Source organism: Branchiostoma belcheri, unplaced genomic scaffold (genome assembly GCF_001625305.1).
Source record: "Branchiostoma belcheri isolate BF01 breed outbred unplaced genomic scaffold, Haploidv18h27 scaffold29, whole genome shotgun sequence".
Lineage (NCBI taxonomy): Eukaryota > Metazoa > Chordata > Leptocardii > Amphioxiformes > Branchiostomatidae > Branchiostoma > Branchiostoma belcheri.
Window position 1 is genome coordinate 2357387 of NW_017803898.1, and position 11692 is coordinate 2369078.

Consider the following 11692-nt stretch of genomic DNA (forward strand, 5'->3'; position numbering starts at 1 on the left):
CTTTGAAGAATCCTGATTTGAGAATTAAGAAAAAAAATTGGCACACACGCATGCCTAGAGCAAAGTGGCCACTAACCCCCATTATCATAGTAATAGATGCATGAATAAACTAAAAACTGCCACAAAAGAAGCCACAAAACATATTTACAAGGCAAACGGAGTAAGAAAACAAACCAGTTTGCTTACGTGCAGAAAATGGTGTCATCTGAGGTCATACCAAAGTCCGGGCGACCTGCTGACAAAGCTTAAGGTCACTCGAATCGAACAAAGATGGCGGCCAAGGCAGCAGACGACGGAACACCTCCGTGTAAGAAGACTTCACCTCCCGTGTGTTGTCCAGAGGTTTACGTCACCAAACCTCCGCAACCTAAGGAGAAAAAACCCGGACAACTCACGGAGAAACAGGTCAACCAATTTTTCGAAGAGGTTAGTTTGGAAGAGTGTTGTTAAACTTTTATTTGTTTAATTTGGTGACCTTTGATTTCTTTGATAGCACTAAACTGCGCACCTATCAGGACACGTTAAGAACAACACAAAAAAGACAGTCCATGTCATAAGTAATATTTGAAAAAAACTGTAGTGTAACTTGGCGGAAGCTATAGTAACGCATCGATTCAATGTCTTTCTAAGGTTTAAATTGCAACGTCGTATACACACACGCACAAAGTCATGTAAACAATTACAGAGAGCGTGGGAAAGATAGCGACGAATAGCCACGAATAAATATTGAACAGACATTTTACATGATAGATAATGTCTGCGGATGTGCGTTAATTTTTGGAAGAAACATTTAATGTAGGCACACAAAAACTTTGGCGGCATTTTCCTTGAAACAAAAGGATTAGTTTTAGCCAACTGTTGAATCATAGATTCGACAGTTATAAATAAACATTGAACATCATGTGTGCATGTGCGGATGTGTTTTTCTGTGTGAGAAGCCATTTAATCTAGGCACACACACAACAAAATTCATTGAAGCGTTTTTTTTACTATTTTCGTTATTTGCATCATTTTTTATTATTTACATTTTTTTTTGCTTTTTTTTAACGGAAGGGTTACGTGTTGGTGAAAGACTTCTTCACGCCAGAGGAGCTCCAGCCTGTGAGAGATGCTGTGGAGGACCTGGTGGACAGACTGGCGGAGAAAATGTACGCGGCGGGCAAGATCAAAGGTACGCTTAGAAAAATGAACGGCTCTCAATGGCAAATGTGGTGATGTTGACACTTTGACACATTAACAAATCCGCAGTGTGTTCTTGGCACACAGTTAGACAGATTAGCCTAAGCGGCTCGGTAGGCGTCACTCTATAAGACATTCTACCGTACAGTTGGGGAAGTCGTGTAAAGTGCCTTTCCTAAGGACACGTTCAAAAGGTACGTTTAGGATGACGAAAGTTCGACATGACGAAACGATATCCTTACAAAATAGATCAATATTATAGTACATAATTGACAGAGACATTTAGACCATGTACCAATAATTCGAGCGACATCTACTAGTATTTGCAGTGCAGTTTTAGTTTGTTCCACCAGATGGCACTTGCACTCAAATAAGGTAAAGTCTACAACTTGATAAACGTTAGGCACCCAGAAAATCGATTTTCACAGACAATTCAAATTCTACTACTGAATAACATACGGACAGCCATGATCATTTAGCGTTACCAGAAAGTGACCTGGCCTAACAAGTAACAACTAAAAAGGTAACATTTGCAAGGCAAATGCATAATGCTTACCTTCGCATATGGTCTGCTCTGTTAATTATTACTCAAACACATCCGTATATATGGTCGGACAGGAGTATAAATCCCTCCTGCTATAAAATTGCAACATGATGTAACCCAACACCAGTTACCATGGTGGTAGACGTCTGGTTCAGGTCATTCACCTTATTGGTTTGGGGAAGAAGTGGAAAAACAGAGCAAAAACGATATGTTTTCCTTTCAAATTGGTAAACATAAATATCACTTTAATCGGCTGCACTTCCACAGATACCCACAATGGGGCGGGGTTGTTCCAGCGGCTCACGCTTCTGGAGAAGGAGTTTCCTGGCACGGCCGTGATTCTGCACAAGTGGGGAAAACTGCCACAGGTAAGGATGATCAGAATCATCCCGTCCATTTTCACACAAGTAGTAAATGCTAGTAATGCTGCTTTAAGTGTGAGCGAAAGGCATAATTTTGCAAAGGAGATCACAAGAATCCTTGTTTTTGGTCAGCAAGGTATAATATAACCGTTACCCAACGGGAAAGACAATAAAAATGGATCGTGTAAGACAGTGGAAACAGGGTCTAGGGCTGTGGAAGGGTCTAGCGTTCTGGCAATGGACCGGAGGAAACCAATCTTATCCCAAAAGAGGGGTATGGATACAAGAAAGTTATGTGTCCACATGTTCACCGTGACAAATACCTGGCATGAAGTTGTACATGTTGTCTTCACCGTTAGGCGTTCCGGGATCTGTGGACGAATGATCGGCTTCTGAACGCCGTGGAACAGTTCGTGGGACCGGACATCGCCGGGCATCCTGTCTGGAACCTTAGGACTAAGGTCGCTTGGTGTTTAATTTTCTTGAACCTTTGTTTATATACAGGTTACATGATTGAAATTTTATCTTCAGCAATTTTGTTGTGATGAGAATCAATCAATGGAAGGGCATGGAAGGTAAACATTGCATTCTCACTTTTTCCACAGACTCCGAGCAACGAACAAGTTACCGTTCCGTGGCATCAGGGTGGGTATGTCATTAATGAATAGTGGAAGATATGGATGCATGAATGAACGTATGAATGGATAGATGAAAGAATGAATGAATGAATGGTTGGGTGGGTGATTGGATAAATGGATGGATAAGTAGAACAAAAAATGACTGAACTGACGATGGAGTCTCTCTTTAAATGTGTAATATCTGTCAACTACCTAACTTGTTGGATTTGCAGACAATGCCTACCTCCAGCCTCCCTCCCTCGGTACCCTCCAGCCCACCGCCTGGATCCCACTGCTCAACGCTACAAGGGAGAACGGTTGCATGCAGGTAAGAAATCTAGTGGTCTCAACCTTGCTTCAAAAGTGGCTGCAAGAAGCAGAAACTGTTCAAACAGACAGGCAACATGCCAGGGGAGTCATATCAGTGTGTGTGTGTGTCAATTTGGACAATTTCTACTCTTTCGAAGCCCGGTACGTACATGTATTGAGGCAGCCGCTTCCAAAACCATTAACTCTTCATGTTTATTTATAAGGATGTCAATTTTCATTCTATACCCTTTTCTTTTTTTGTACTATGTACTACGTTTCTATTCATTGACTCATGTGTTCCAGATTGTCCGCGGCGGCCATAAGAAGGGTATCACGGCGCCGCACGTCTGCTGTGCCGGGGGAACCTGGTACGTGGAACTGGCGGAGGACGACATGGAGAAAACTCTGGGTAGGTATCGGATTATCAATGGGTCAAAGGTTGTTAGTAGTCGGTATCGCCCCCCGTCCCGATTGATACTTGTGTATACCCGCCCGTGTATACTTAAATTTCTTTCCTTTTACAACCAGTTTTTTTTTTCTCTGCCAGGCTGCGACATGAAGAAAGATGTCGTGACATGTGAAGTGCCATATGGCGGTGTCCTCTTCCTCAACAACTGTGTTCCACACCGCAGGTAACGACTGTGTGTTTCTGCAATGCAATTTCTTTACGTTCTGTCAGAGGGCATTCATATTCGAGAGACAGTCTTCCCTTCTAAGGGGGTGAAGTCTGTTATCTCCGATTGCATTGTTCCCTCCACCCTAGTCTAGAAAACAACTCGGATGAAAGAGAGAGTGAGAGAGGGGGGGAGGTGAGAGAGAAAACGAGAGAGAGGGGAGAGAGAGAGAGAGAGAGCCTTCTTTTCTAAGTGAGGTCTGCCATTCCTGACTCCCTCGTTCTTTCCCTAGTCTAGAGAACAACTCTAATGACATCCGGTGGAGTCTGGACCTCCGTTGGCAGGACCCCGCCAAACCTTCAGGGTTCTGGGGAGACAAGAAGCCCGTTCTCATGAGGACCGAGGAGGATCCTGGGTACAAGCCCGTCTGGGAAGGGTTTGCTGACGTCAGCAAGCACACGCAGTATGACGACAAGATGGTGATATATATATATTTTTTTTAATTCCAACATTTCATGACTATACATGGTGACGGCATACTCAAGTTATATAAACTTATTTTATACCGCCACCAACGCAGAGGACAAATACAGGGCAGGGCAGTACTCATTTTCACTTGAATTAAGTGAGGAAAGTTGTGTTAAGTGCCTTTCTCAAGGGCACATGATCGGTTGCATGTCAGGACTCGAACCTAGTGAGATTGTGGATCAATTTAACAGTTATATAATTAAAGACACCCAAAGGTGGAAAAACAGAAAAAAAATCTGAATTACGAAATCTGTCTGATGTGGCCATTTCTCATAGATAGTATGAGGGGATAGATAGATACATAAATACATACATATTACCACTTAACTGTTTGTCATTTGTCACATAATATTATATAAACTCTTTTTATGTTTACTGAAGGAAAACATATTGCTTTTGCTCAGTTTCTTCTTCTTTTTCCATTCCAAACACTGACCTCTGGCCTGGTCAACCAGACTGCCTCTCACCATGGTAACTGTTGCTGGGTTACATTATGTTGCAATTTTATAGCAGCTCCTCTCTGACCATATACATGAATGTGTTTGAGTAAGAATTAATTAATTGAGTATGAAGAGCAGACCATATGCGGTGGCAAACATTTTGCATTTGCTTTGCAGATGTTACCTTCCTTGTTTTTTTCTTACATATTGCCTAACAGAAAGATACAGACCAGGAGGCGAATGATGACGAGTTTGACCCGACTATCCAGGGTCCGTGGATGCTCCGCTGGAAAATCGTGCATCACAACAGACACACCAAAGGTCTGGAGACGGGGCATAACACCATCTCTACATGGCACAAGGCTTAGATTACACAGTAGTAACTATGTAGCTAGTAACTACTAACTACATGGCACAAGGCATAGAGTACACAGTAGTAACTATGTAACTAGTAACTACTCACTACATGGCACAAGGCATAGAGTACAAAACAGGCATAACACCATCTCTACATGGCACAAGGCATAGATTAGGCTTTGTTGTTGACGGAAAAGTTAGAGCTTTGCTTGGATCATTGTGGTATTTGGTATACGATTGAAACTGCTATGGCAAGATCTCTACATGTTGTAGACAGAACCGTGCTGTATTCAGAACCATGCCTAGTTTTTGACAGTCCACGCATATCCCTCAAATATGGCAACAATGGCCACATTGTTTCTAATATAGTATGTACAAGTGTTCACTTGTAATTGTACATGTTTGGTTATACTAGCTTATACGACTACCTGCCGGTAACTAGACATTATTGCTTCTTCCCGAAAACAAAGACCATTAACATTATAACTTGACAGTTCAAATGATAATCAATCCTTTTATCGGACAACGCCTATCCAAATATTGAAAAAAAATTTATCCATAGCTTCATGAATTATTTTGTTCAACCTAAAACCTAATTACAAAACCATACGCTGCCAAAAAAAACATATTTACCTTCTATCTCGATAAAGGTAATATTATAGAAAACCGTCATAATCATGCAACCCGTGCATAATCTCAGTGTAGCTCCTAATGGTACCTAAGTACATAGACTGTGCCGCTGCTATGCTGTTATACATGATGACCGTAACTGTCCCTTGCACGTTCTCTGATCCTCAGATTGCAGCTGAGTTTATACCAGCTTCTTTACCACAAAATGAATGCAATTTTGCAAGCATGTGTGTGAGGTAGATAATTATTATCCGTGGCTAGGTCCATGTAGTGAGGAGTGAGACATGCAATATTGGTGGGTCATTTTATTCTGTGATTTTGTGCAATCTTGTAAGGCCGTGTTGACTTGATTATATGGATGGCATCATCTGGGACCTCTCATTTTGCAACTGTTTTGTACGATGTACAGTATGGTTGAAAACCCTTTTTTGTTGGAAACTGCCAAAAGTCATGCGCGCGCGGATGTCATCTATATAACCAAATCAACAAGGCCTGATGCAGGCGTGTTAGGGTAGGGGTCAATTGGAACCACCACTCTTCAAAAACAGCTACAAAATGAATGTAATTTACCAGCATATATTATGCGAGGTAAATAATTCATAGTCGTGGCTAGGTACATGTACTTAGCAGTAAAACAATATTGGGGCATTTTGTTCAGTGATTTTCTGTAATCTAGTCATGCATGCGTGTTTGGGCAGGGGTTAGTTTATACCGCCACTCTTCACACGCAGTCGTGGTCAGCCGCAGAGACGTGGCCAACCAATCGTGACTGCAATATTCTAAGGCTATGTTGCATTGATTATATGGATGACATGATTTGAGAACCCCAAATCTGATGCGAGCGTGCGAATAAAAACAGTTTGGCAAAAAAAGTTGCCTTTATTATGACATCTAGGTTGTCATGAATGTTGAACAAATGACTAAACACACACAAAAATGATTTTATTGGCATGGTGAATAATAGACTCTTCATTTTCATTCCTATACATTGTCTTCTTGTACCTTGGAATGGATTTGGGCATTCTGCGACGTATCTTTTAACAATATTTTGTTCAATTTACGGTATATATTTGCTCATTTTGCAGCTACTCTTTTTTGCAAATTGACGAAAATTCATGCGCGTGGATGCCACCCATAAGATTAAGTCAGTGTGGCCTAACACACATCAATAGGGGCCACTGTAACACAAGATGTCACACTCAGCTGCGAAATTTGGCCAGGCAATCATCATCAAATGGTTACAGGACGAATTTAATCTCTGAGATGAAACGCTCCCACCATCTGTTGCTTACATCAAAGAAACTGACGAGTGTCTTTTTGCTTGGGAGAGAAACACAATCTACATTCAGTACCAGAAAAACACTTGACAAAAGACGTATTCTAGTCACATATTCAATCTGTTTGAAAAATCTGTGTACGCTGGTAGAATTCCTTTTGTAGGTCTGTAAGCTGCTATTGAGGCACAATGCAATTCGAATTCTTACAGAAACAAAACGCTTCTAGTTGTATGTGTCCTGCTGTGCTTTCCTTCTCTTCTGGGATTTGAGGTTTGACTCGTGCTATCCATAGTTTTTCAAATGTCTTGTAAATGTCTTTTGTTCCATTGTAAAAGTGGCTGGGAGAATATAAATTATACCTAACCTGAGTGCGCAGTCACTTAGTCCATGACCTTTAATTTGTATTCATCACTGTGCTTCTGAATACAAAAAAAATCTTAGGTCTGCGATTGTATGCTAGTGTATGATTCAAAGTTAAATAGAGGCAGAAAAAGACTGGGAACCCAGAATGAAATTTGTCTTTGTCATGAATACAATTTATGGCATTTTTAATGAATGGCTGGTTCATTGAAGAAGTACATTATATGCAGATTATATGCCATTATATTCAGATTGCATACCTGGACTTCTCACGATGGACAGTGGATCCAATGTAGCATATAGGTTGTGGCGCCCCCCGTCTCTATTCAGGGGCAGAACACCTTCACCTTTTTCGCACTCATGTTGGAAAAGTTAAACAGAAATGATTATGATTTCAACACTACAAAAATGCAGTAGATCAAATGTAGCGTGTAGCGCCTCCCGTCTCTATTCAGGGCGGGACACCTTCACCTCATCTAGGGATAGTTAAAGAAAAATGACTTCAACACGAGAAAAACACTTAAGAATGGGTTATTTTAGTCACATATTAAGCCAAACACTTAAGCAACAGCTGCCTTTCCAAGTGCGTTGCATTCTTCGTATTCGTGAATGTCAACTGGTATGATTGCTTGCGTGTGCACTTGCATGTGCACTTACGATAGATGAAAAGGACCATTAAAATGTGTAGAGGTCTTAATGGCTTCTCGCTAGAAAGGTGGCAAGAAAGGGAACTAGAGAAATTAATAAGATTTTTTTTCGTAGCTTCAGGAGGAACGACTGCTTGCGTGTACATCGATATAAGATCATTAAAATGTCTTAATGATTCCTCCGCAGTAGTCTAACTTCCTTTCCTTCCTTCTTGAAAATGCCCTCGATGTAGATTTAGCTCACTGAAGAGCTACTCTTCTGCAGTTCGTACGATATTCAAGTACTTTGTTTACGGACACACTGTACCCACACAGGTTCAATGCACCCATTAAAAGTTCATTGTACCGGAATCCTCCTAGTTTTTTTCTTCAAGTATGTAGGAGGTATAATAGGTCTGGTAACCAGGCTAATGACTGATTGCATGTGCACCGATGTTATTAAAATGTCTTAATGATTCCTCCGCCGAAATCTGACTTCCTTTCCTCCCTTCTTGAAAATGACCTCGATGCAGTTTTAGCTCACTGAAGAGCTACTCTTCCGCCGTTCGTACAATATTCAAGTACTGTGTTTACGGATCCACTGTACCCACACAGGTTCAATGCACCCATAAAAGTTCATTGCACCGGAAATCCTCAAAATGACATCGATACAGTTTTAGCTCACTGAAGAGCTATTCTTCCACCGTTCGTACAATTCAATGTACCCACACAGGTTCAATAAACTCTTATATAAAGGTTCATTGCACCCATACGAGATTTTTTCGACAAGCTCAATATAACTTTATAACTTTATTTTGCAAAATCGTGCCCGAAGGCTAATTGCCTGTACAATCAAGTATCGTTGCAAAACAGTAACAGGAGACAGGTAACAACTGTCTGGAAAAACGTCTACTTCTACTACTACGCTAGCTATTATGGGGTTCGACTTCTTCTTTGAAGGCAGTGGATGATGAATAGTCCCACATTCTGCATAATTATGGACTTTGGGATACAAAGGGTAAAACCATATCTCCCACAGAGAATATAGAGAATCCTCTCCATCCAGATCTAGCCTATGAGTTATTGCATCTACCTGTACAATATCAAAGGATGAAATGTTGAAGCGTGAAAATTGGCCATTACGAAGCAACTTTAAATCCTAATTTCCAACGCATGAAATTTGACTTACCCAACTTTTCGACTGTACAATTTAACTACAATATTTGTCTTTGTAGATGCTCTAGCCAACTTTCTCAGAAAAGACACCGGATTTGACACACAGACAAGTCATTCTTTCTTTCTCCACATAACACACCTGCAAGTCTCTACCAGACTAACTACGCTTGCTATATAAAGGAGAATATTTGCCAGGGGAGTTTGGCCGCCTTGTAGGTTTGATTGGCCGCGCAGAGGGAAAGAAACTACCTCCCCGCGGCCGGACTCCCTTGGCCCATTTTACTCTCTGTTTTTGACGAAGTCTAGGATCCGCATTCCCGTAGAAAGGCTACGTACCTCCGGAGGTGGTTAGTTTCATGCAGAAAGGGTCTTTTCCGTACGTGGACCAAGTTGACTCCTGGAACTAGCTTCCCAGTGATTGCTCCCTTGATGGCTAAAACCTTAGACCTTTCGAGACACAGGTGAACAGACATCTATCATCATAGTCAAGTTAGGATAGTCTGTCGGGATTCTCTTTTTTTTTTGAGAGAGAGAAAATATTTATTCCAGACGACCACTAATAAATATCAAAAGGTAACTAAAAAATGTATTTTCTGTCAGATTTTGTGGTATATAGTAGAGGGGATTCATTCCTCAAGCTACACGCTATCTCGCACACGTAGTCGTCCCTCAGTAAGACATCTGGAGCCGCATATTTCCCGTTTAGAACTTTAGAAATTAGGCTTACGAAATTAATAGTAAGCCTTCTATTTTGTGTTAATGAGTTTCTATATTGTGTTAATGAGTTTCTATATTGAGTTTCAATGAGTACTGTTAGTTTGTAATTTAAGATTTTTTAGCAATTGTACAAGGTATGCAATTCAGCCCGGTGGCTGCAAATTACTTTCAATAAACCATCTATTATTATTATTATTATTATTCAGCCTGTCACACTCCGTCACGTACTTAGTTGCCAGCGATTGTCTCAGATTCCCGCGCGCGGGAAAAACCTGTAACCCGATATGCTGTACAAAGGTAGGTGTTGGGTCGCCTTGTTAATTTGGCGGGAAATTCTTCTTATCGTAAACAAGTGTTCTGATTGGTTCACTAGTTTTGCACGGATTAAAACTGAATTCTCTTTTCTGAGAGAAATATTTTGTTTTTAGATGACCACTTGTATCAGACCGTAACTATAATGGGTACTTTCTGTCACAGATTTAGTGTAACTTAACTTAAAAATTATTTGCGGATCGTATTTGACAATAGTTATTCTAGATTCCCGCGCGCGGGAAGACCTGTAACCTGATACGTTATAACCATAGACCTTTCCAGACAAAGGTGAACAGACATCTGTCAACATAGTTAGGGGTTAGGGGACCCCAAAATATTCTATGCAGCGGCTTAAAATGAACCCTGTTGTCAGGTCAAACAACGTGGAGCAAGAAAACGACTTAAGCGTCGGTTAAGCTTTGGTCACAACCCTCCATACGTGCTTCTGCGTGCTGTCTACGTGCAAAATCGTGGGCAAACGCAGGGCATCCGTGCGTGGTGAGTACCGCCTCCGTACGGAATCCTACGGATTTGGGAGCACGCAGACACGCCGTAGGACTTTTAAGTGCATGTAAAACTTTTCATGCGTGCGGTCTGCGGATTCATCACCACTCGTACGTGCGACGCGCGTGCCACGTACAGCCTATGAGCGTACAACGCACGTTTTCAGAAAAACGTATCAGACGTGGCCTCCCAAAAATGTACGGACAACAAGCACGCACGGCGGGTTGTGACCGAGGCTTTATGTAACCCACCAGAGTGACACAATTTGCTTCAATAATATCGTAACTCATACAAAATAGCCTCCACCAGTCCTTTATACTAGGGCAAAGAATTCGGCTAAAAATATAAAATAATTGACCAGGACAGTAACTCCGAGGGAGGGTTTTGCAAACAAATGAACGCAAATGTGGCTAAACTCCCATGCCAAATATTCTTCTTATTTTGCTAACTTTAATCTTGTAGAGACTACATACAGATGTATGTAATACTATCTTGTCGGCACATGAAAAACCGCCACTCACGACGCGTTTCTTCCTTTATACTTGATGGATTAACCTGCCAACGTTTCGAGGTAACATCATAGATCCACAACAGTCAGGTCAAACGTTGTGTGATTGAAATAATAAGTTATAACTTTAAAGTGCTTTGCTGTAAACTTCCGTTATTATCAAGAAAGAAAATCTATTTGAAGGCATTTTTCTACCTTCAGTAATTGTAATTACAACTGTGGGGGAAGTTTAGAAATCTAGGTAATGAGATACACAAGAAAATTGTTACTCAAGCAACTGGATAGGTTTAAAAATATATAAAGCTATTTAGTTGCTTGTCATGAATGAATAACTGTACTAGTGACGATCTTTACATTTCAACTGGTCATTGGTGTCTTTTTGTGGTCTCTTAGAATATTGTTCACATATGATGCTATCAATCCATAAATGATTCTGTACATAGTGACCAACCGTCTACGTAGTAACAATTCTTACATATCCCTTAGGTGGTCACTTTCAGCAGGTTAGACTGTACAGACTGCCAAGCCTGTGTCTAGACTTATGCCAATTCTACACGAAGCCTTCAACGCCAAGTTTAACCCTATCTAGACCGGGCTTTTTTGAGCAAGATTTGACCGGGGGGGGGGGCTCT

General features: G+C 41.1%; 1 protein-coding gene across 1 annotated transcript; it reads left to right on the forward strand.

Moving 5' to 3' along the window:
- Positions 1–270: 270 nt before the first annotated feature.
- LOC109473045 (phytanoyl-CoA dioxygenase domain-containing protein 1 homolog) lies at positions 271–5135 on the forward strand. The gene is made up of 10 exons (XM_019772938.1): positions 271–426; positions 1054–1171; positions 1991–2091; positions 2445–2546; positions 2691–2730; positions 2936–3030; positions 3315–3420; positions 3559–3643; positions 3918–4104; positions 4812–5135. The coding sequence occupies exons 1-10, from the start codon at positions 271–273 to the stop codon at positions 4959–4961; spliced, it is 1140 nt and encodes a 379-aa protein (XP_019628497.1). The 3' UTR covers positions 4962–5135.
- Positions 5136–11692: the final 6557 nt, after the last annotated feature.

Excerpts from the sequence above, each read along its gene's own strand:
- LOC109473045 (XM_019772938.1), top strand. The coding sequence starts at position 271 with ATGGCGGCCAAGGCAGCAGACGACGGAACACCTCCGTGTAAGAAGACT. Across the intron at positions 2,092-2,444 it reads AGTGGGGAAAACTGCCACAG|GCGTTCCGGGATCTGTGGAC; the intron begins GTAAGGATGATC and ends CTTCACCGTTAG. Across the intron at positions 2,547-2,690 it reads TCTGGAACCTTAGGACTAAG|ACTCCGAGCAACGAACAAGT; the intron begins GTCGCTTGGTGT and ends CTTTTTCCACAG.